Source organism: Linderina pennispora (genome assembly GCF_002104995.1).
Source record: "Linderina pennispora strain ATCC 12442 chromosome Unknown DL89scaffold_4, whole genome shotgun sequence".
Taxonomy (NCBI): Eukaryota; Fungi; Kickxellomycota; class Kickxellomycetes; order Kickxellales; family Kickxellaceae; genus Linderina; species Linderina pennispora.
This window is the reverse complement of record NW_024468252.1, coordinates 624,926-645,632: the sequence shown is the minus strand read 5'-3', so window position 1 is coordinate 645,632 and position 20,707 is coordinate 624,926. Positions and strand designations below refer to the sequence as shown.

Here is a 20,707-nt window from a genome sequence, read left to right as displayed (position 1 = left end):
GCAGGTGGTGGGAAGTGGTGGATTTTTGAGTCCAGAAATAAAATAAAAAAGGGTGATGGGCTAGCTCGCCAAGCACCAGCGCCTCGCATCCAAGCAAACAAGACAGAAATCGATGACGTTTTAGAATTGAAAGCAAAAAACAACGGAAACTACCGACCAGCCCTCAGGCACCCACGCGCTGGATAAGCATGCGCTGGTTCTTGAACTGTAGCGTTTCTTGGCGCACCAGCAGGAACAGGGCACGGATCGACGGCATGAGTCGAGAAGCCCTGCTTGGCAAAATCGTCCTTGATCGCACGCACCGACACCTGCGAGCCGATGGGCAGGCGGCGGCGGATCTCCTGCTCGACACGACGCATCTCGGCCGACAGATCAGACCGCGTGGTGCCGTCGCCCTGGCCGCTCTGCACGGCATCCATGGTGGACATGCGGAACAGACGGATGGCCTCGTCGACGTGCTCAACGCCGGCCACCGGCGCCAGTGTCATCTTGGCCAGCGACTCGGTAATACGCACCACAGCCTCCAGCTGGCGCACAGTAATCGGGATCACCGAGCGCTCGGTCGAGTCGCGCTCCATACTCCACAGCTGCGCGCGCATGGCCACAAAGAAGCTGCTGAGCTTCTCGGCTGCCTCCTCCGACAGCCGCGGGGCACACTTGTCCTTGCAATAGGCGATGTATCGCCGCATAGTGTCCAGGCTCAGCTCGCCGCCCTCCACCTCCACTGCCTTGCGGTTTGCATGCACCTGCATCACGTGCCGTGCAATCGTCTGGTCCCGCTGCTCGTTGTGCTCGTCCTTGACAATGAAGATCATGTCGAAACGCGACAGAATCGTCGTCTGGAAGTCGATATTCTCCCCGGGCGCCTTGCTGTCGTCGTACCGCCCAAACAGCGGGTTGGCGGCTGCCAGCACCGACGACCGCGCATTGAGAATCGTCGTGATGCCAGCCTTGGCAATGGAGATCGTCTGCTGCTCCATTGCCTCGTGGATGGCCACCCGGTCCTCATCGCGCATCTTGTCAAACTCGTCAATGCACACCACGCCGCCGTCTGCCAGTACCATGGCACCGCCTTCCAGATAGAACTCGCGAGTTGATGGATCCTTGATCACCGACGCCGTCAGACCCGCCGCACTGCTGCCCTTGCCCGATGTGTAGATTGAGATCGGCGACACCTTCTCGACAAATTTGAGCAGCTGACTCTTGGCTGTTCCAGGGTCACCAAGCATCAGCACGTTGATATCGCCACGCAGCCGCATCCCGTCGGGTAGCGTCTTCTTGGACCCGCCAAACAGCAGACATGCGATTCGACTTTTTAATGTCCTCGTTGCCATAAATCGACGGCGCTATGCTGCTGGCAAACTTTTCGTAGATGCCCGGCGTGCGCGACAGCGCCGTCATCTCGCGCTCCTCCTCGGGCGTGAATATCCGCTTCGTGAAGCTGTTTCCGCTCTTGTTGATCTCAATGCCCACCACACGCAGGATACGGCTGCCGGATGGCCACAGCGCTGGTGCCTTTGACGTTCTTGCTCTGGTACACAGTGAAGATGCCGGTGATGGTTACCCGCGAGCCCGGGAACACGCGGTTGGTCAGGCTGCGGTCCGCGCTCATGACAATGTGTCTCGGCAGCTCACCCACGGGGATCAGATCCGGCGCCTCCTGCACCTTGAGGGTCTGCTGGTCAACAAACTGGCACTTGTCCGTGACAATCTCGAACGGGTCCAGCGGGCACTTGTCGCTCTGCCCCGGCATCTGCTCGCGGTCGCACACGCGCGGAATCTGCACTCCCGCAAATCCACCGCCCACTGCCACCATCTTGGTGTTGCGGCAGTTGCGACACTGCAGCAGAACTTGCGTCGCCTTCGACGTCAGCGACGATGCTCCGATGACAATCCCCGACACGCACACCAGCTTGCTGATGTAGCTCGACCCCAGCTCGCGGATGTTCACCACGTTCGTGTTCGACCGAACCGTCACTTGCACCTCGGGCACGTCCTCCAGGCCCTCGGTGTTTGGCGCAACGATCTTGCGCGCGCTGTTACGCGCTGCCAGCTCAAATAGAGGCAGGATCTCGAGCGGACTGTTCACCAGCTTTTGTGACAGCGACTCGTCAAACCCAGCCAGGTCCTGAAGGCTGATATCCAGCACCGGGTCGCCTAGTGCCAGGTTGCGCCGCAGCTGGTCGCGGTAGACAAACACATTGTCGTCGCGGAAATTCTGAATAAAGTCAAACAGCGATTGCTGCACCTGCTGGTGGTCCTCCTTGACCTCCTCGCCGCTATAGACGCTGCGCGTGAATACTTTTCCTGCGTCCCAGCCGTGTTCAGCCATTGCTTCTGTTGGATTAGTAGAGATATAAGCCGGAATTGGGAGAAAACAATAAAAAGGCGCTGGCTTTGCGTTTATGCTACAGCGCGCTCGCGCCGCAATGGAAAAGCTGTGGTTTGTTGTCGTTAAAATTTAGCTCTGATCCTCCCACCGCCTTGATCTCCAGCACTTGATACTAATCTGCACTCTGTTGGGGTTTGGGCTTTTTAGGCTGCGCCGACGCGATTTATTTAATAAAACACGGCAGAGCATGGCAACAAGATCGGGTAAAGCATGCTACGCAGAACGGCAGCAACACCTTCCGAAGCCAGCTGCACCATTTTAACGGTAGCGGCGGAGACGGAGGGTGTTGTTGCGGCGCCAGGTGTGGTGGCGACCACCACCGCTGGTGTTGTTGTAGCGGTGGCCCTTGCCGATACCGCGGTTCTTGCGGCCAGCGGCGGTGAGACCACGAGCGTCGCGGCGCTTCTGGACAGCCTTGGCGATCCAGTTGATGCGCGGGTCGTTGCGGATGGTCTTGTGGGCCGGGTCGACAAGGATGACCTCGAAGTACTTGAAGGTCGAGTCCTGGTTAACCCAGTACGAGTTCAGGACGCGGAGGCCAGCGCAGTGCTTGCCAACACGCTGCTCGGCAACAGCGCGCTTCGACTTCTGCAGCTTGAGCTCGCTGATACCCTGGTGGACGGGCTTACCGTAGACCTGACCCTTGGGGTTGGGGCGCTTGCGGTTACCGCGGCGGACACGGACACGGTAGATGACAAAGCCCTGCTTGGCCTTGTAACCCAGACGGCGAGCCTTCTCGGGGCGCGACGGGCGCGAGGCGCGGTGGATGGTGTTCAGCTGTCTACAGTTTGCATCAAAATGGCACATGCCAACATCATAAGGGGTTAGCAAAGTCGTCGCTGCCATGCCTGGAAATGTGGTCATCGGGAGCAAGGGCCAGTATAAGCGCCTCAACCGAAGCCGCAATGGCTTCGATCGGTAAGCATTGGAGGGCAGAGCGAGCCACGCACGGGAGCAAAGACTCCCGGCAGACTCCTCTGCCCACCGCCTCGCAAATTTTGCCGCCAGCGCTCGCTCAAGAGAAGGAGCACTGGCGGCGAGCCCAAGTCGCCTACTTGCTGGCACCGAGACCTTGCACCCTGCACTTCACTATCAAAAAGCAACCTACCTGTACTCCCAGCAGCGAACGCGGAGCAGGAAACGCATAACGTCCGACTGCTTCTTCTTGGAGATCTCCTGCAGATACTTGTACGCACCCATTTTGTTCTAGCTTTCGTCTACAAATGTGTAAATTGCCGATTGAATTTAGCGTCCATCTCCCCGGCTCTTAACGCGGCGTATCCATCGCTCCTGATTGTACGGCCACATTCGCGGCCTCGATTTTCTGGTCGCATCCGTCCGCGGTCTGCTTTTTCCGATTCTTACCCGTTAAAATTTGTGGAGCGAGTTAAAAAGAAGGGGTCTCTCTCCGATCGAGTTGCTGGTGCAGATGAGTAGCGGCTTGCAGACTTTGAAAACTACGAGCCACTAAAAAAAGACCAAGCCCAAGAGTTTTCCGGTTCAGCAAGCAACTCGGCTCGATCGCAGATGGTCCGACTCGACCCGGGCTGGTGTTAATATATGGGCTATATCAGCACGAGTGTTGCCCATCTGGTGCTCAGACATGGTATACAAGGTGGTAGCTATGTCCCTGGGCAATGTGAATATACACCTCATCCGTTTGAAACGAATTCAACATGATACACTTGGCATTACACTTGAATCTTTACAAAAACACATCTACGATTGCAAATGTCGCCGGTTAACAGGTGAACCCATGCATCTTTTATGTCGCCTAACCCCGTCCCCTACCGTTCGCACCTTCCACGACCGTAAACAGATTCAAACCATGCATTCGATCTGTTTACAATCAAGGAGTCGTTGATGCAGCAACGTGACAGGTCATATATCGGGGGACTACGGGACGGACCGGTTCCGATCCACTTAAAATTTTTATACGGCTTCTGATCTTCAAACACCCTACAGACTTTTACTCTCCTCTACCCCACTCTGCTCTCCTGGTTTCCAACCTTTTAAAAGCTTTTCTTTTGGAAAATAGACAATGGCGGCCCACGAGACAAATTCACAAATTCCGGACGTTGCTGCCAACGCTGTCCTGGTTGAGTCTGCAAAGATGCCCGCTGACACAAAAGTGATCAAGGGCTACGACTTTGAGAACGGCGTCGACTACAACGCGCTGCTCGGCTCCTACCTGACTACCGGCTTTCAGGCATCGAATTTTGGCCGTGCCGTCGAGATCGTCAACCATATGCGGGCGTGGCGCCTCAGTGACGACCCAGTCAAGCCAGACGACAGCGAGGAGGACCGTGACCCCAAGTACCGCAGCAGCGTCAAGTGCAAGATCTTTCCTTGGCTACACCTCGAACCTGGTCTCGTCCGGCATCCGCGAGACGATCAAGTACCTGGCCAAGAACAAGCTGGTCGACGTGATCGTTGCGTCTGCCGGAGGCATCGAGGAGGACTTTATCAAGTGCATGGCGCCCACCTATCTGGGCGACTTTGCCCTCAAAGGCCGCGAACTGCGTAGCAAGGGCCTGAACCGCACCGGAAATCTGATTGTGCCTAACGACAACTACTGCAAATTCGAGGACTGGATCATGCCAATCTTTGACCAGATGCTCAAGGAGCAGAAGGAGCAAGGCACCGTGTGGACTCCGTCCAAGATGATCCATCGTCTGGGCAAGGAGATCAACCACGAGGACTCGATCTACTACTGGTGCTACAAGAACAACATCCCTGTGTACTGCCCAGCCCTGACTGACGGCTCGCTCGGCGACATGCTGTATTTCCACTCGTACCGCAGCCCCGGCCTGATTGTTGATCTGGTTGGCGACATCCGCGCCATGAACTGCGAGGCTGTCTTCGCCAAGAAGACCGGCATCATCATCCTGGGTGGCGGCATGATCAAGCACCACATCTGCAATGCCAACCTGATGCGCAACGGCGCTGACTTTGCTGTCTACATCAACACGGCACAGGAGTTTGACGGCAGCGATGCTGGCGCCCGTCCCGACGAAGCTGTGTCGTGGGGCAAGATCAAGGCCGACGCCTGAGTCCGTCAAGGTGTACGTCGACGCGTCGCTGGTGTTCCCGCTGCTGGTTGCTCAGACCTTCGCCAAGGGCGACTAAATTAATAATAATCAGCTCATTTATTACTAATCAGCTTTCCCCTGAGCTCCATTGGCTGCTGGGCCAATACGCTGGCGGCGCCCATTGGCCCGCGGGGAAGACGCATGGGCAGCTGTTTCTTCACAGCTAGGCTACAGGCAAGCTCTGGCAGACCGCTACTGGTCCCAGCCCCGCCAGCGTGGGATGTGAGAGGGGATGTCCAGCTAAATCGGCTAATAGTGAGCGCTTTCCCAGCCATCCCTGCTGGAGGAAAGGTGCATTATTCGCCTTCAAAAGGGCACTGACATCCGCCTCGACATGGCACTCGCTTTCTTGTAATAACTCCCTTCGCTTTTCTATTTCTTTTTCTATATTCCACATTTCACCACACATTACCAAAGATGAAGGTCAACCCTATGCGCTTCTTGCTCTCGACGGTCGCTGCCTTTGCGTTCACCGGCATGGCCGCTGCTGCCGACAAAGCCGACGCCGCTGACTCGGACGTCCACGTTCTGACCACCGACACCTTCAAGGAGTGGACTGCCGCGCAGAAGCTTGCCCTGGTTGAGTTCTATGCTCCGTGGTGCGGCCACTGCAAGGCCCTGGCGCCCGAGTACGAGAAGGCTGCCACGACCCTGAAGAAGGAGGACATCAGCCTGGCCAAGGTCGACTGCACTGAGGAGCAGGGCCTGTGCGAGGAGCTCGAGATCGCTGGCTTCCCCACGCTCAAGGTCTTCAAGGACGGCGACCACGCCGCCTACAACGGTACCCGCCAGGAGGACGGCATTGTCAGCTATATGCGCAAGCAGCTGCTGCCTCCTCTGTCCGACGTCACTGCCGACACCTTCGACGAGTTCTCCAAGTCTGACCGCGTTGTGGTTATCGGCTACGTCAACGACAAGGACTCGGCCGAGTTCTCTGAACTCGACACCCTGGCCAAGGAGCTGCGCGACGAGTACGTCTTTGGTGTGGTTGTTGATGCCGAGCTGGCTAAGGAGCATGGCGTTGCCGCTCCGGGTGTCGTTGTCTACAAGAAGTTCGATGACGGCAAGGACGTCTTCGACGGCAAGATTACCGACTGACTCGCTGCGCGAGTTCGTCAAGGGCAGCTCCATCCCTCTTCTGGGTGACATCTCTGCCGAGACCTATCAGATGTACGCTCAGGCCGGCCTGCCTCTGGGCTTCATCTTCCATGACTCTGAGGAGATGAAGAAGGAGCTCCAGGACAAGTTCTACGACGTTGCCAAGGACTACAAGGGCAAGATCAGCTTTGTGCTCATCGACGCTACCAAGTATGCGTCACAGGCCGATTTCCTCAACCTGAAGCAGGAGTGGCCCGCGTTTGCCATCCAGAACCAGACCAGCCTGGCCAAGTTCCCGTTCCCGCAGGACCAGGAGCTGGTCCAAGGACGACCTCAAGGTCTTTGTCGACAAGGTTGTTGACGGCACCGCTGAGCCCAGCTACAAGTCTGAGCCCATCCCCGAGACCAACGACGACAGTGTCTTTGTCCTTGTCTCGAAGCAGTTTAACGAGGTCGCCTTTGACGAGACCAAGGATGTCCTGGTTGAGTTCTACGCCCCGTGGTGCGGCCACTGCAAGCGCCTGGCGCCGATCTACGAGAAGCTGGGCAAGGTGCTGAAGGCCAACAAGAACCTGGTCATTGCCAAGATGGATGCCACCGCCAACGATGTGCCGTCGAGCCACGAGGGCCTGCAGGTCCAGGGCTTCCCGACCATCAAGCTGATCAGCGGCAAGGACAACACCATCGTTGAGTACAATGGTAACCGTTCGCTCGAGTCCTTCATCGAGTTCCTGGAGGAGAACGCTGCCAACAAGATCACCTACAACAAGGACGATCTCAAGGAGGAGGACGAGGAGGAGGACGAGGACGAGGAGCCGTTTGTTGCTGAGGCCAAGAAGGAGAAGAAGGAGAAGAAGGAGGCCAAGGACGAGCCCGAGGCTGAGGAGGCCAAGGAGGCTGAGGAGCCTGCTGCCAAGGACCGAGCCTGTGTCTGAGAAGGAGCAACACGATGAGTTGTAAAAGTGTCATCTTTCTAATTCCCTTTTTCTGTTCAATTCCAAAAATCCAATCTCCTAAAAATTGCCACAGCTAAAAGCACATACATGTGAGCATGTCTGGCATATGGATACACCATGTTAGCCTAGGAAATGAATGGGTTATCGGGTATATATATGGAAAGACAGCTTCTCAAAAATATGACTGAGGGGAAGAAGAGAGGCTGACGATCCGTCTGAGTCCGTATACGTACACACTTTCGGTTTTGCCCATGGTGACGTAGGGAGACTCCGGACCCCGAATGCCAACACATCATATTGGTATGTGGCGGTTATCATGAGGTACATATGCACCTCAGGCTTCTGTCACTAGTGGTTCGCTGGCAATGATACATATCGGCAGTATTGTCTCGGATTGCCTATATCCGTGTCCGCCATACCAAATGCCTGAGAATGGTCCGTTCTGCGTAGCAGGTCTCCTGTTGCTTCAGTTAGGCCAGTTTTGCGGAGTCGCTACGCGTACACCGTCTGATCACCGCTATATCAAAAACTCACGGCCACTCGGATAAACGTCATACACTGGAGTTCCAAAAAGGTCATACCACCAGGGATCTCGCCCCAAACATGTGCATATGTAGCTTTAGATAGTGTCCTAGTGCATCATTTCTATATCTGTGGGAAGGGAAAACGATACATTATCGCTGTAGAAGACGACAAATACTAAGCGTTTAGTTATCGGCGATCTCGATCTCACCATCGTCAATCTTCTGCTGGATGTCAACGGGGCTCTCGCCATCGACAGTGCAGCCAACGGAGAAGGCGGTGCCGAGGATCTCCTTGACGGTACCCTTGAGCTCGCGGGCCAGCGACTTGTCAGCCTCACGCATGGATCTTGGCGACGCTGATGACATCGTCGATCGACATGTTACCGTTGTGCAGGATGTTCTTCTCCTTCTTCTTGTCGCGGACGGGCTCCTTAAGGGCGCGGATGACCAGCGACGAGGCCGAGGGAACGACCGAGACGGTAGCCTGACGGTTCTGGACGGTCAGCTGAACGGTGACGCGCAGACCCTTCCAGTCCTTGGTGGCCTTGGCAATGTCCTCACCGACCTTCTTGGGCGAAAGACCCAGAGGACCGATCTTGGGAGCAAGGGCGGACGACGCACCAACCTCACCACCAGTAGCGCGGAGGGTAACTACATAATTTCAACTTACGATTAGCACTCGTGTTGCATTTTCTCAATTTCACCGGCGCAGATGGGTTCCCCTCCCCATTTCGGGGTCTAATTCCACGCCGCTTCCAAATTCCGCGCTGACTCCAAAGCTCGGTCGAACGGTTTTTACATCGATGGATACGCACTCACAGAGACAGCGGACGGGTCAAACTTTCCGGGCATCTTCGCTACGATGTAATTTTAGAAAAATAGATGCGGAGACTATTTTTTGAAAAGAAGGAATCGGTGGTGGTGGTGCGCGGAGCGCTTTGTTTTGTCAAATTAACAGCCACAGCCAACCGTCCTGCTTCAAATCGCGAAAGTATGCCCAAAAATGATGGCAATCATAATTCGCAGACAGTGATCATCAGCAGATCAGTGATTAAGAATCAATTTATGGGCTGTGAATGTGTGGGGTCCCACACAAAAGGGACGGTGCAGCGAAGCTCGTTGATTACAAGACGCCCGACCTTCAGTCGTATCGTGGCATGGCTGTCCAGCACCTCAAGGCGCAACTTGCGTAGAATACAGTGCATCTAGGGAATAAATCCACTGCGACACGCAGCGAGCAGAGGAATCTATTTTTGGAATGTGCGCTCTGTTCCCTTTGCAGCCTGCATTTCTGCATAGCCAACCCATCACTCGATGTACGTCATACGTGGAGTTGTTTGAGGATACCAGCACGTGTTGAGCGGGCTGTCGGCTTATCCTTTGCTGCCAAAGGTGCCGTTATACCTGCTGGTATATTTAGTATTATCCTGAAGCGATTTCTAGAAGCGCAATGGTTTCGTCATTAACACCAGTCCGAAGGTTAACTCGGTATATATAAAGCTAGCGAGAAGCGACTGCTTTGCCATCTAAACACCCAACCTCAACAACACGCTCTCTACCACTACAGCTAGATTCAAGAGATTGCATAGCCTACCTCAACATCCTCGTCACCATTTACCAATGCGTATCGCTAGCACTGCCGTATTTGCTCTCTTCGCTGGTACAGCTGCTGGCACCTGCCAATCTGGCCCCGGTGCTGACAATGCTATTGCATCTCCTTCCAGCTACCATACTGAAGGGCTCAGACGCAATATTCCTGATTTCACTGGCAAAATAGAGGCAGCCTCAGACCAGCGTGGCAAAGGGCCTAACTCTGAGTTGGGAGTCGACCTTGCCAAGCTCTTTGCTCCACCTTGGCCTTCAGCAAGCTCTCAGCAATGCCAACCAGCGCAGATTCAGCGTATGTAGACCCTGGAAACGATAATTCCCACGACCAACGCAAACGCAAAGGCAAAAAGGGGCAAGGCAAAAGGCGCAAGGCGGCAGTGGTGGCAAAAACAACAGCGGTGGAAGGGATCGCAAGAACCACAAGGAACTCAAGGAATGGGGTAAGAAGTATGGATCCGAACTGGGAGTGGATCTCGTCAAAATGCTAGTTCAGTTTGGGAATTGACCAGGCTGGCACCAGTGGCAAGTAGCGTATCAGGCATGCAGAGGAAAGACCCATGGCTTTAGGATCTCAGCATCCTTATATCTAATCACCCAAGTCGAGAAATACAATGAGCTGGTGGTTTAAAACAACAGTATAATGTCGCATAAAATGCATCTTGTCATATAGAGCATAGTGGATAAAAAGTAGTGTCATGGTGTATTGGTGATGTAATGCTGGGTGTGGTGGAAATACAAAATGTGTTGATGCTAGCCGACAGAATCTGCTGTTAGGTTTAGAACATAATCTCGTGGTTACGGTACTTCCGGGCAAGAGAAGGGTTGCGGCGGAGCCAATCCTCCGACGGAGCCACAAAGGCAGCAGGGCTCCTCTTATTGACACCACCGCGCGGCTTCACATTCTCCTCAACCTGCATTGTGTCCTCCTCTTCCTCAAGCCCCTGGTTAGTGTCCTCCTCAAACTCCTGGCTAGCTTCGTCTTCGACCTGCTGCTCACCGTTATTGTTTTGAGGCTGCTGGTTTGCTTTGTTAATGGCGATGTTGACTCCAGGCCTGAGCGAGAGTGGCGGCATCGATGCCGGCCTGAGTGAGACCGTCCACAACTCGGTCGCCAAAATCAGGGCCTGACTTCCTGCCACCATTGCGATTCTTGCCGCTCTTGGTGCTCTTGGTGCTCTTGGTGCTCTTGGTGCTCTTGCGACGCGGTTTGCTGCGCTGGTTGGCGCCCTCAGGCTGCTGATCTTCATACTCTTCATCGTATACCTGTCCATCCTCCACATACTGTTCACCCTCATTGTTGACTGGTTGCTGATTGCCGCTGTTTACAACGGCATTGACATCGGCCTGAGCAACAGTGTCAGCCAGCCGATTGCCGAGGTCATTGGCCAAACTTGTCGCCCCACTTCTTCAGACCTTTGCGGCGCCGGCCGCCACGCTGGTTGTACATATCCTCATAGTCGTAATAATCTTCGTAGCCACCGCGCTGGTTGGTCTGAACACGCCTGGCCGGGATGGTGGTACCCTCAGCTAGATATCCTAGGATGTCAAAAAGCGCGCCATACCCGCCACCACGCTGGTTGTTTTGGATATGCTTGGCTGGGACAGTGGTGCCCTCAGTCAGAAAATCGAGGATGTCAATAAGCGCGCCAATACCCGCGACCACGCTGGTTGTTGGCGCCGTCGTAGCCGTTAAAGTCATAGTCCAAGTCGAATGACCTGGCTGCCTGGTTGTACGAGGGCTCAAAGATAGCGTTGTCCTCAGGCTCCGCAGCCTGGTTTGCAACAGCAGTGGCTGCGAGGAAAGCAGTTGCAGTGGCGAATGGAAGACGCATAGTTTAGATGCTGGTGTCGATGCAGATGCAGGTGGTTGAAAAAGTGAAAGCAGGAGGGAAACTGAAAGATACAGCTATTGATGATGGTAGGCATTGAGAGGTTGGCAGTGCCAGGGGATTATATACCCATTGTCTTCTAGAACCCAGGATATCTCTAGAACGCATACTATCATTCAGGGAAACCGATTTAGAAACCAGGAGGCAGCACGCTAGCCGTCAAAAGAAAGTGGTATTTTTAGAATCATCCAGAATTCTTGGCAATGTGTGTTGATCTCCTCGAGGTATCCCCAATCTCACCAGTTGCATCCATGTTAAACCCGAGTACCGGCATTTGCCAAGCGATAGCCTACGCTCTACAAAGAGAGCCCACAGAAAGCCTGTATCCGTAAATACCCCTCGGGGTGTAGAATGGCAAAGCAATTCTATTCGGGGCTGCAGTGCTCGGTTTGCCAGAGCTTTGACCTGAATGATGTTTACTTCTATCGCTCATCTAGCTCACACAAGTCGCCTGGTATGGCAGTTTTACTCTATAGCGTTGAGTTGCTGTGTGAATACAGCTAGTGATACATGTGAAATGCCAGAGCAGGCCCATTACTTCAACCCCCAAAACTAAAGAGGTACTCCACCGATAGGGAATGGGTGCCTGATTGGCAGATAAACGGTCATTTTTAACCCCCTCTGCTACCTTTCAACAACATCATGACTCGGCTAAGCAGTGTGTTGGTTCCAGGGCGAGGTCAGGTCCGGCGATTCGGAACAAATTCAGTAGGGGCTAGTGCTACGAGGACAAACCTATTCGGCAAATCGCTGGAAGGAATCAAAAAGGAGCTGGAGACGCTGAAGCAGCCGGAATACCGTAGGCAAGCAAATATACGAATGGATGTATAGTAAAGGGGTGACACTTTTGCAAGATATGACTGACATTCCGAAAAGCCTGAAGCGCGATCTGGAACCCAAATACAAGATCGACTATGGAAGTGTGTTGCAGAATCAGCACTCGGTGGATGGCACACGCAAGATGCTTATTGGTGTCAATAATGACCCAAAGGCTGTCCTACGAGGCTGTATTTATCCCAGAGGACCACCGCGGAACGCTCTGTGTCTCGTCGCAAATTGGGTGCTCGTTGTCGTGCCGTTTCTGCCACACAGGGACACAAAAACTGTATAGGAATCTCACTGCTGCCGAGATCGCGGGCCAGTACATGATCACAGCGAGTCTCTTGGGCGATTTCCCTCTATCTGTGAACCAGCAGCGCAAGGTGTCCAACATCGTGTTCATGGGGCAAGGCGAGCCGCTGTACAATTTTCGCAATGTCAGCAACGCAATTCAGCTTCTGACCGACAAAGCTGGTATCGGCCTGCCGTCCTGGCGCATAACTGTTTCGACCTCGGGCGTCGCACCGCTGATTCCGCGCATAGCCCAGGACATGCAGGTCGGGCTGGCCATCTCTCTGCACTCAGCTGACAATGACTTGCGCAGTGAGATCATGCCTATCAACAAAACATACCCTCTGCCAGTTCTGATGGAGAGCTGCCGCGACTACGTTAAGCTGTCGAGCCAGCAGACCCGGCGGATCACATTTGAGTATGTAATGCTCAGCGGTGTCAATGATTCAGACACTGACGCGCAGCGCCTGGTGGACCTGATCAGGAGGCTCCCGGCCCATGTCAACCTAATTCCGTTCAACCCCTGGCCCAGCAGCATTTATACGGCGTCACCACCGGCACGGGTGGCTCACTTCTGCAGTCTAATCCGGCAGAGTGGGATTCACGCATCGGTGCGGACACCGCGCGGCGACGACATTCTGGCAGCGTGCGGGCAATTGAAAAGCTTACACGACACGAAGCGATCGGCCGAGGCGAACCGGCTCTAATAGCCGCCGGTCCGGCTCAATACAGATATCCCACACGAACGGAAAGCGAATCACGTGAGTTTGTGGCACTAGTATGCGCGCTTCCTTTTCAAAAATAATGGGGGCTGTCGTCTTTCCGGTTCTCTTTTTCAATTCGCTATTTTTCCAGTTCGCATTTACTTGAGCTTGTCGCAATGTCGGGAATTTGCAAGACGCGCCTCATGGAGGAGAGGAAGCAGTGGCGGAAGGATCACCCGTACGGATTCTATGCGCGGCCCGAGAAGGCCAAGGACGGAACGTTGGACCTCATGCACTGGAGCTGTGGCATTCCAGGCAAGGAGGGCACGCCCTGGGAGGGCGGCATGTACAAGTGCATGCTGCATTTCCCGCCAGAGTACCCGACGTTGCCGCCAAAGTGCCAGTTCACACCGCCGCTATTCCACCCGAACGTGTTCCCGTCGGGCACAGTGTGCCTGTCGATTCTGAATGCCGAGAAAGGGTGGAAGCCAGCACTCACGATCAAGCAGATTCTGCTGGGCGTGGCAGACTTGCTGGTGGACCCGAATAACGACGACCCGGCGCAAACAGAGGCGTACCAGATGTTCAAGCGCGACAAGGCTGGCTTATACCAAAAGAGTGATTGAGCAAGCTAAGCGGTTTCCAAACGACAGCTAAGCACATGGGCTAGATCTGTTGGTGCTGTTGTGGTTTTGAAATATCTCCGATTTAAATGAAAAGCTGTAGAAAAAGACCAGCGACTTTCTGGCGCGCTTACATATCGGTCTCCCAGCGGTATTCGAGGTTTGTCCTCTTGTAGTTTGCGCGCTCCGATGTGAACTCATCAACGCCCTTGGGACCGCGCGAGCCGTACTCGTAGGGGAATGGAACAACGCTCTCATCCTCGATCTTGTGCAGCAGGGGCGTGAAGATGCGCCATGCCTCCTCGAGCTCGTCGCTGCGCACAAAGTTGGAGTGGTCGCCATTGAGTACGTCCAGAATCAGCGTCGCGTACGCGTCGGGGATCTTGATATCATGATAGCGCTTGCTGTATGTCAGATCCAGCTCCGACATGGCCAGCCTTGTCGACAGTCCAGGCTTCTTAACGATGGTCTTGAGATACACAGCCTCCTTCGGCGACACCTGGATCACCAGCTCGTTGCGCGCCAGGTTCGGGAACAGCGCACTTGGCATGTCCTTGAATTGAATGCGGATCAGCATCTTGGCCTCGTCCAGGGCCTTGCCCGCCTTGATGACCCAGGGGACACCACGCCAGCGGTCGTTGTCGACATGCATCACACACTGCGCAAAGGTGGGTGTGTTGGAGTCCTTAGGGACAGTGTCGTCGTCCTTGTACCCAGGCTTGCTGCCGTCATGCGTGCCAACGTACTGGCCCAGCAGCGTGTCCTCGAGCTGGATGGGCAGGATGCGGCGCAGCACCTCAGTCTTGCGGTCGCGGATATCCTCGGCGTCGAGCGTCTTGGGCTGGTTCATGGCGACAATGCTCAGAACCTGCAGCAGGTGGTTCTGCATGACATCGCGGATGATGCCGAACTCGTCAAAGTATCCGCCGCGGCCCTCAGTGCCAAACGGCTCCTTGAAGGTGATCTGGATGTTGGATACATAGTGGCGGTTCCACACGGCCTCGTAGAAGACGTTGGCAAAGCGCAGGGTCATGATGTTCTTGACCATCTCCTTGCCCAGGTAGTGGTCGATGCGGAACACCTCCTTCTCTTCAAACAGGGCGCCGATGTCCTGGGACAGCTGCTTGCTCGACTCGGAGTCGTGGCCAAATGGCTTCTCAATGATGATGCGGTTCACACACGACTCATCGTACACGTTCTTCTTGATGTGTGTGGCTACGCTGACAAATACCGACGGCGGCAGCGCCATGTAGTACACATGGACACGGTCTGGCAATGTGTTGACGTTCTCGTCGGCCTCAGCGGCGTCAATCTCTGCGCGCAGGCGCTCGAAGTCATCGTCGACGTCGTACTTGCCACTGACATATTTGCAGATTGCCAGGAACTCGCTCACCTTCTCCTTGTCAGCGTCGCTCTTGAAGTGCGAGACGACGCGCTTGTGGAACTCGGCATGGTCCATTTGCGTACGCGCATATCCGAAGATCTTGGTGCGCTTGGGCAGGAGCCCGTTCTGGTACAGGTGGAAGAGCGCCGGGAAGGTTTTCTTCTTGGCCAGATCGCCCGAGGCGCCAAAAACGACAATAGTCGTGGGCTCGTCGTTCTGTGCGGCTTTGTCAAGATGGCAAGCAAAAGACATGATGGGTGTGTTTCTAAGAGCTAAGAAAGTCGAGAGCGGAGAGAAGTTGTAGCGACGATACACAGGTGCTGGAGCGGTGGCTGGCCTGGGCACGGCCGCTTATTTAACCCCTCGCCCCCCTGCATCTTCTGAGAACGAGCGGATTAGGTTTAGCAGGCCGAGGAGTGTGGTGACTAATGCTGCTGTAAAACCTCGGGCTGGCTGTTTTCGTCACCATCGCCGCAACTCCCGATTACAAATGCCGATTTTCTGCGGGGATTTCTCCTAATCAGGAAGCGGCAGGCGGGGGAGCTGAGTGTGTAGAGACCTGGCCAAGGCTTTGCACCGCGGGTTGCTTTATGTGGAGCAAAGGAGCACAGGATAGCCCACATCGATCGCCAGTCTTCCCCGGTTCCCCGGGTATTTTCTAACATAATGGTGATGACGATGTCTTTTTTTTTTTTTTTCGCGCCCTGTTCGGCTGTTTATGCCCAGGGCAATCCGGGCGTCATCTTTCAAGGGCGCGTGAAGGCAAGTCACAAGGTCAGCTGTGGATAATTGTTGAGGCTGCATTGGGCACCCGCAGTGCATGCGCACCGAGCGCCTTGGGAAGCAAAGTGAGCGCGGGGACTTTAGCAATCTCATCTCTCTTCAGCACTCACACACATCCAGACACTTCATATCACAACTATCCATTAAACCATGACTGGCCAATGCTCACAGAACCAAGACGCGTTGCGTGCAATGATTCGAGGCATCCTCAGCTCGTCGGCGTCAGAGTCCGACAAGGCCAGGCAGGTGCAGGTAAGGCAGGGTGTGACTTTAGTATGTCTACTGCGCCCACTGGTATCTTAGACTAAACATTGGATGGTGTGGTGTGGTCGCTAATGATGTAGTCGCTAATGTATCGTGGGTCGAGTGAGAAGCCGGCTACGACCGAATTCACTGTATCTTACAGCAACAGCAGGCTGAAGGTACTTGGGTGTGAGCACTATCAGCTCAAGGCCAAGGTTCAGGCCCCATGCTGCAATGCATGGGTCGCCTGTCGCTTCTGTCACGACGACCAGTCCGCGCACACAATGGACAGATTTTCCGTCAGTCGCATGAAGTGCATGGTCTGCACCCTCGAGCAGCCAATTGCACAGGCATGCCAAGGCTGCAATGCCTCCATGGGCCGCTACTTTTGCTCTACGTGTAAGCTGCTAGACGATGCGCCCAACAAGGATATCTACCACTGCTCCAAGTGTGGCATCTGCCGGTGTGGCAAGCAGAGCGACTTCTACCACTGCGATGTGTGCGATGCATGCGTGTCAGTGAAGGCTCGCTCGCTGCACAGATGCAAAGAGCGGCAATTGCATTCCAACTGTCCGATTTGCGGTGACAGCATGTTTGAGTCGACAACTGCGGTCGTGCAGGCCGACTGCTCGCACCTGATGCACAAGGACTGTATGAGCCAATATGTGGAGCACTCGTACAGGTGCCCGGTATGTTGCGAGTCCATGTGCGACACAAAGGACATGTTTAAGCAGATTGACTCTTACATGACATGCAGCACAATGCCTGGCGAGTACACCACCACGAGGTCAAACATATTTTGCAATGACTGCAAGAAGAGGTCGACAGCGGCGTTCCATTTCCTGTATCACAAATGCCTTGTATGCGAGTCCTACAACACTAACGTGCTTTCGACCTTCGACACTGCTGCTCCAAAGGCTGCTGCTGAGACTGCCGCGACGTGATTGGGTGGGGTACCGAAAGGCAAATATTTTCATTTCACGGCTGGCCGACAAGTAGGCTTCTTTTCCTCAGCTTCCTTTCTCTCAAGTTTTATTTTCCACTGTACAATGGAGACCACCAATGCTGGAAATGCTGCTGAATGCGAAAAGTATGTTGCCAAGCCGCTGAGCTCATAGGTTGACAGAGTCACATTTGCGCTAATTGCTTTTGTTTCCTCGTAGTCGCCGCGACGAATTGATGACGACCAGCCTGTGGGTCAACAAACTAAAGTCGCAGTACCTCGAGCAGCTCCAAAAGCATGCCAAGGACATCCCAACTGATGTCGACTCGTTTCCCGAAAACATCCATACCCTGATTGACTACTACAGCACAACCTATGCGAAGAATCGTGATACCCTGCTCGCGTACCAGGCGCGCGAGATATTCGCCGAGAGGATTCGTGGTTCAGCGTTCATCCCACGCACCAACGAGCTAGAAAAGCTTGAGGCACAGGTTGTTGAGGAGGAGCGGCTTCTGGACCAGGTGCAACAGCGGCTGCTCGAGAACATTGGCGTAGCAAGCGACAAAATCGACGCCGAGTGCGACGCATATGAAGAGGCTCTGGCGCTATCGCAGCAGAACCAGGAGCTGTTGGGGAATGTATCTGAGATCGAAGAAGAAATTGCAAAGCTCAGCAAGGAATTGGAAGAAAAGGAGCAAAGGGAGCAGGACGCAGTTGCACAGCAGACCCGTGAGCTACAGATTGCGCACAACGATGTGATGCGTGAGACAGCTGCATGCGAAGAGCTGGACAGGGAGGCGGTGCGGCTGCGTGAACGCGCACAGCAGCTGAAGAGCGACGAGAAGAAGCGCATGATGACAGCCGATGACAGTCAGGAGCAGCAGAAGCTGGTAATGCGGTGGATCCGCAGTATTGCGCCAGTAGTTAGCGCCAAGGTCGAAAACAGCACGCTGATTCTTACTATCGGTGAAGGCGTTGGCGACCTGTCGAGTCGGCGCATTCTGGTCGGGTTCAATAACATGGGCCAGGTGACAAGTGTCGAGACTGATTCGGGCCGCAAGCTGCCGCCAGTGCTGAGCCATGACGTGCTGATGCAGCTGCTGAGCGAATAAGCTTTGCGATTTCTGAATTATGAGTTTCCCGGAAGCCCAAAACTGTGACGTATTGGCATTCAGTGCCTTGCTTGGAGTTTGCGACTTCCCATGGTCCGCGTAGGTTCTGCCACTGCTGTCTCTTGTCTGCTTGTTTATCTGTTTCTTTTCTTATACGCTAGTACATAAATATCCCATGGATCCCCTGTCACCAAAGAAGGCCGAGTACGTGCTGGCGGCCAAAGTCGGCATCGAGTCTGTTGATTACATCGACGACCTTGGTGCGTGAATACATGATGTTCCGTGGATTCAATGGCACACTGCAGGCATTTGAGGATGACCTAAAGCGCGACCAGGACAAAGGGTTCAAGCCCGACTCTGTCGTCGACGAGCTATTGACTATGGCGACAGAGCTCAAAATCAGTCCCCTGCTGGAGTACTGGCAGTACCTGACCTTTCGGTTCTTTTCACACCTCAGTCCTAAATACCAGCGCACAACAAGGATGTTTGAGAAGCGGCTAATACGCCTGTTCCTGGTGAGCGCGGTGAGAAAAGACCAGCGGCCGGAAATTCGAAAGTACTTTGACGAGTACGGAGTGATTCTTGGCCAGCAAGGGGACTGGGTGCCGTGGCTCGGGCTCGAGTACGTGCAGGACCCGGCGAGTCGGCCAGAGTTTGAGGCATACTTCAGCGATGACTGGTATGACAGTCTGAGGACGGCGCTGAGGGATTTCATGCAGACCGTGTTTCCTGCTATGGCGGTGCCGCGAATCATGCTGTATGAAAAGGAGCGTAGGGAAAAGGAGCGGCTAGAAGCAAGAGTCAAGCAACTGGAGGAGCATTTCGCTGGAGAGACGAAGATTAAGACGACAGGAGTGCTGGGGAGTCGCTCAGGTGGGCTGGTCGAAAACCACATAAAGTCGCTGGCGACGTCGGTTAAGAGCCCAAAGTCTGCGGCTGCCACATTAGCAAACAAAGGCGTCGCTGCCAAGGGGAAGGTGGCAGATGTCGGTGCAGAGGAGGTTGGGGTATTGGCAAGCAGCAATAGTCTCTGTGTACCCAGCTGCGACCCTGGCAGCTACAGCCCGTCAGTTGACTTGGGGATCGGTGTTATCCAGGCTAACGAGCCAGCTAGCCTGCTCAAGATCAGCCAGGAAGACATCTTTTTAGAGCACAATTCCCCAGTGACCCTGGCCAAGTTCTCTCCATCAGGCGAGGTCATCGCCAGCTACGACGAAGACATGATGCTGAAGGTGTGGTCGCCTGATCCCGAATCAGTCGCGCCCAAGCTCAAGAACCGCCTTGGCTATCCGGTTAACGCAATGGCATGGGACAACAAGTACACACACCTGCTGTACCTCTACGACGACGAGGGGTATATCCATACACTGAACACCAACACCAACCTAATGAGCAGACAACTTGCAAAAGAGAAGCGGCACCCTTATATAATAAGCATGCTGAGCAGCCCGACCAGCTCGTCGCTGCTGACTCTGAGCTCAACCAGTGCCAGGAACGCCTCCGGACGTGTCCCTGCGACTCTGGGACGCCAATGCTAGCAAGACTGTTGCATCGAGGCGGCTCTCTACGCCATCCGACTCGCAGGTTGTGAGCGCGAGCTTCAACCATAACGGGAACATGCTGGGCATTGCTTACAGCACTGGCCAAATCCAGCTGCTGGACGCACGGACATTCGAGAAAGGTTGCATCGATAGATACAAAGCAGAGGCGTACCTGTGCTGCGGAATTCAGTGTGAACGAGAACTCGATGGTGCTAGTGTCAGAAACTGGCAAGCTGACACAGTGGTCCCTGGGAGAGACCAACCAGATGCTGGCCGAGTCGCATCTGGATATTGGCACATACGAGTCGGAGGATGTCTTGCCGGATGACTTCCACTTGACATACGACCGCGTGGCATTCACGCCCAACCGCGAGCATGTGCTGGTTGCGCCTGGGAAGCAATGCCTGGTGTTCAATGTCGATTCGGCAGCCATGACAGACACGATGCGCCGGCACAAGGATTTGGTGACATGCATTGACTTTGCTGCCGACTGCTCGCTGTCGGCGAGCATGGACGGAACCATCCGCGTTGCCCAGTTCCGAGAGGTCTAAAAATAAATGCGAGGGGCGGGCATGGGTTCCAGCCGCCGTGATGTGGAGAGAGCAAGAGTCTGTGTGCGAACGGCTGGGCATTATGCTCACAGCCGTTCTTGGCAGTGCCTTTAAGCGGCTCGCGGCTTTCTCTTCCGCGCCTTCGCTCCTCTTC

The 20,707-nt window shown here is 54.6% G+C and overlaps 13 protein-coding genes across 13 annotated transcripts; 8 read left to right on the top strand and 5 right to left on the bottom strand.

Annotated features, from left to right (window-relative positions):
• Positions 1-163: 163 nt before the first annotated feature.
• DL89DRAFT_277861 (MCM-domain-containing protein) lies at positions 164-2,402 on the bottom strand (the record flags this gene model as incomplete). Its single annotated transcript, XM_040889473.1, is given in 4 exon segments — positions 164-205; positions 252-1,274; positions 1,294-1,450; positions 1,479-2,402. 4 exon segments carry the CDS (start codon positions 2,330-2,332, stop codon positions 164-166), a joined length of 2,076 nt encoding a protein of 691 aa, XP_040744874.1. The 5' UTR covers positions 2,333-2,402.
• A 248-nt stretch (positions 2,403-2,650) lies between these two features.
• DL89DRAFT_245082 (60S ribosomal protein L15) lies at positions 2,651-3,786 on the bottom strand (the record flags this gene model as incomplete). Its single annotated transcript, XM_040885084.1, has 3 exons — positions 3,758-3,786; positions 3,501-3,609; positions 2,651-3,173 (listed from the first exon to the last, which is right to left on the bottom strand). The coding sequence occupies exons 2-3, from the start codon at positions 3,590-3,592 to the stop codon at positions 2,651-2,653; spliced, it is 615 nt and encodes a 204-aa protein (XP_040744873.1). The 5' UTR covers positions 3,593-3,609; positions 3,758-3,786.
• Positions 3,787-4,433: 647 nt separating this feature from the next.
• On the top strand, positions 4,434-5,521 carry DL89DRAFT_274482 (Deoxyhypusine synthase; the record flags this gene model as incomplete). The annotated part of the gene is made up of 3 exons (XM_040889190.1): positions 4,434-4,708; positions 4,734-5,412; positions 5,447-5,521. The coding sequence occupies 3 exons, from the start codon at positions 4,434-4,436 to the stop codon at positions 5,519-5,521; spliced, it is 1,029 nt and encodes a 342-aa protein (XP_040744872.1).
• A 342-nt stretch (positions 5,522-5,863) lies between these two features.
• Positions 5,864-7,542, top strand: DL89DRAFT_277858 (protein disulfide isomerase; the record flags this gene model as incomplete). The annotated part of the gene is given in 4 exon segments (XM_040889472.1): positions 5,864-6,555; positions 6,596-6,901; positions 6,921-7,399; positions 7,500-7,542. 4 exon segments carry the CDS (start codon positions 5,902-5,904, stop codon positions 7,540-7,542), a joined length of 1,482 nt encoding a protein of 493 aa, XP_040744871.1. The 5' UTR covers positions 5,864-5,901.
• Positions 7,543-8,245: 703 nt separating this feature from the next.
• Positions 8,246-8,998, bottom strand: DL89DRAFT_277857 (60S ribosomal protein L12; the record flags this gene model as incomplete). Its single annotated transcript, XM_040889471.1, has 3 exons — positions 8,878-8,998; positions 8,447-8,713; positions 8,246-8,418 (listed from the first exon to the last, which is right to left on the bottom strand). Exons 1-3 carry the CDS (start codon positions 8,912-8,914, stop codon positions 8,246-8,248), a joined length of 477 nt encoding a protein of 158 aa, XP_040744870.1. The 5' UTR covers positions 8,915-8,998.
• Positions 8,999-10,360: 1,362 nt separating this feature from the next.
• DL89DRAFT_266361 (uncharacterized protein) lies at positions 10,361-11,576 on the bottom strand. Its single transcript, XM_040887061.1, has 4 exons — positions 11,331-11,576; positions 11,062-11,266; positions 10,717-10,988; positions 10,361-10,694 (listed from the first exon to the last, which is right to left on the bottom strand). Exons 1-4 carry the CDS (start codon positions 11,500-11,502, stop codon positions 10,447-10,449), a joined length of 897 nt encoding a protein of 298 aa, XP_040744869.1. The 5' UTR covers positions 11,503-11,576; the 3' UTR covers positions 10,361-10,446.
• Positions 11,577-12,415: 839 nt separating this feature from the next.
• On the top strand, positions 12,416-13,376 carry DL89DRAFT_291872 (uncharacterized protein; the record flags this gene model as incomplete). Its single annotated transcript, XM_040890242.1, has 2 exons — positions 12,416-12,532; positions 12,564-13,376. The coding sequence occupies 2 exons, from the start codon at positions 12,416-12,418 to the stop codon at positions 13,374-13,376; spliced, it is 930 nt and encodes a 309-aa protein (XP_040744868.1).
• Positions 13,377-13,463: 87 nt separating this feature from the next.
• DL89DRAFT_123707 (ubiquitin-conjugating enzyme) lies at positions 13,464-14,063 on the top strand. Its single transcript, XM_040883241.1, has one exon. The coding sequence runs from the start codon at positions 13,550-13,552 to the stop codon at positions 13,997-13,999; it is 450 nt and encodes a 149-aa protein (XP_040744867.1). The 5' UTR covers positions 13,464-13,549; the 3' UTR covers positions 14,000-14,063.
• DL89DRAFT_233894 (glucose-6-phosphate 1-dehydrogenase) lies at positions 14,060-15,697 on the bottom strand. Its single transcript, XM_040884939.1, has one exon. It carries the CDS (start codon positions 15,630-15,632, stop codon positions 14,127-14,129), a length of 1,506 nt encoding a protein of 501 aa, XP_040744866.1. The 5' UTR covers positions 15,633-15,697; the 3' UTR covers positions 14,060-14,126.
• Positions 15,698-16,505: 808 nt separating this feature from the next.
• Positions 16,506-17,840, top strand: DL89DRAFT_266358 (zf-CHY-domain-containing protein). The gene is made up of 2 exons (XM_040887060.1): positions 16,506-17,496; positions 17,570-17,840. Exon 1 carries the CDS (start codon positions 16,514-16,516, stop codon positions 17,348-17,350), a length of 837 nt encoding a protein of 278 aa, XP_040744865.1. The 5' UTR covers positions 16,506-16,513; the 3' UTR covers positions 17,351-17,496; positions 17,570-17,840.
• Positions 17,501-18,597, top strand: DL89DRAFT_123748 (uncharacterized protein). Its single transcript, XM_040883243.1, has one exon. It carries the CDS (start codon positions 17,586-17,588, stop codon positions 18,459-18,461), a length of 876 nt encoding a protein of 291 aa, XP_040744864.1. The 5' UTR covers positions 17,501-17,585; the 3' UTR covers positions 18,462-18,597.
• Positions 18,469-20,110, top strand: DL89DRAFT_124004 (uncharacterized protein). Its single transcript, XM_040883244.1, has one exon. The coding sequence runs from the start codon at positions 18,734-18,736 to the stop codon at positions 19,997-19,999; it is 1,266 nt and encodes a 421-aa protein (XP_040744863.1). The 5' UTR covers positions 18,469-18,733; the 3' UTR covers positions 20,000-20,110.
• Positions 20,105-20,656, top strand: DL89DRAFT_123727 (uncharacterized protein). The gene has a single exon (XM_040883242.1). The coding sequence runs from the start codon at positions 20,209-20,211 to the stop codon at positions 20,551-20,553; it is 345 nt and encodes a 114-aa protein (XP_040744862.1). The 5' UTR covers positions 20,105-20,208; the 3' UTR covers positions 20,554-20,656.
• The last annotated feature ends 51 nt before the right edge of the window (positions 20,657-20,707 follow it).

What these genes read in the sequence shown, in the direction of transcription:
- DL89DRAFT_266361 (XM_040887061.1), bottom strand. Translation starts at nt 11,502, where the DNA reads ATGCGTCTTCCATTCGCCACTGCAACTGCTTTCCTCGCAGCCACTGCT. An exon ending in CGGCGCCAACAACCAGCGTG is followed by an intron (nt 11,267 to 11,330) that starts GTCGCGGGTATT and finishes CCACTGTCCCAG; the next exon opens with CCAAGCATATCCAAAACAAC. An exon ending in CTGAAGAAGTGGGGCGACAA is followed by an intron (nt 10,989 to 11,061) that starts GTTTGGCCAATG and finishes CGTTGTAAACAG; the next exon opens with CGGCAATCAGCAACCAGTCA.
- DL89DRAFT_123707 (XM_040883241.1), top strand. Translation starts at nt 13,550, where the DNA reads ATGTCGGGAATTTGCAAGACGCGCCTCATGGAGGAGAGGAAGCAGTGG.
- DL89DRAFT_233894 (XM_040884939.1), bottom strand. Translation starts at nt 15,632, where the DNA reads ATGTCTTTTGCTTGCCATCTTGACAAAGCCGCACAGAACGACGAGCCC.
- DL89DRAFT_266358 (XM_040887060.1), top strand. Translation starts at nt 16,514, where the DNA reads ATGTATCGTGGGTCGAGTGAGAAGCCGGCTACGACCGAATTCACTGTA.
- DL89DRAFT_123748 (XM_040883243.1), top strand. Translation starts at nt 17,586, where the DNA reads ATGACGACCAGCCTGTGGGTCAACAAACTAAAGTCGCAGTACCTCGAG.
- DL89DRAFT_124004 (XM_040883244.1), top strand. Translation starts at nt 18,734, where the DNA reads ATGATGTTCCGTGGATTCAATGGCACACTGCAGGCATTTGAGGATGAC.
- DL89DRAFT_123727 (XM_040883242.1), top strand. Translation starts at nt 20,209, where the DNA reads ATGGTGCTAGTGTCAGAAACTGGCAAGCTGACACAGTGGTCCCTGGGA.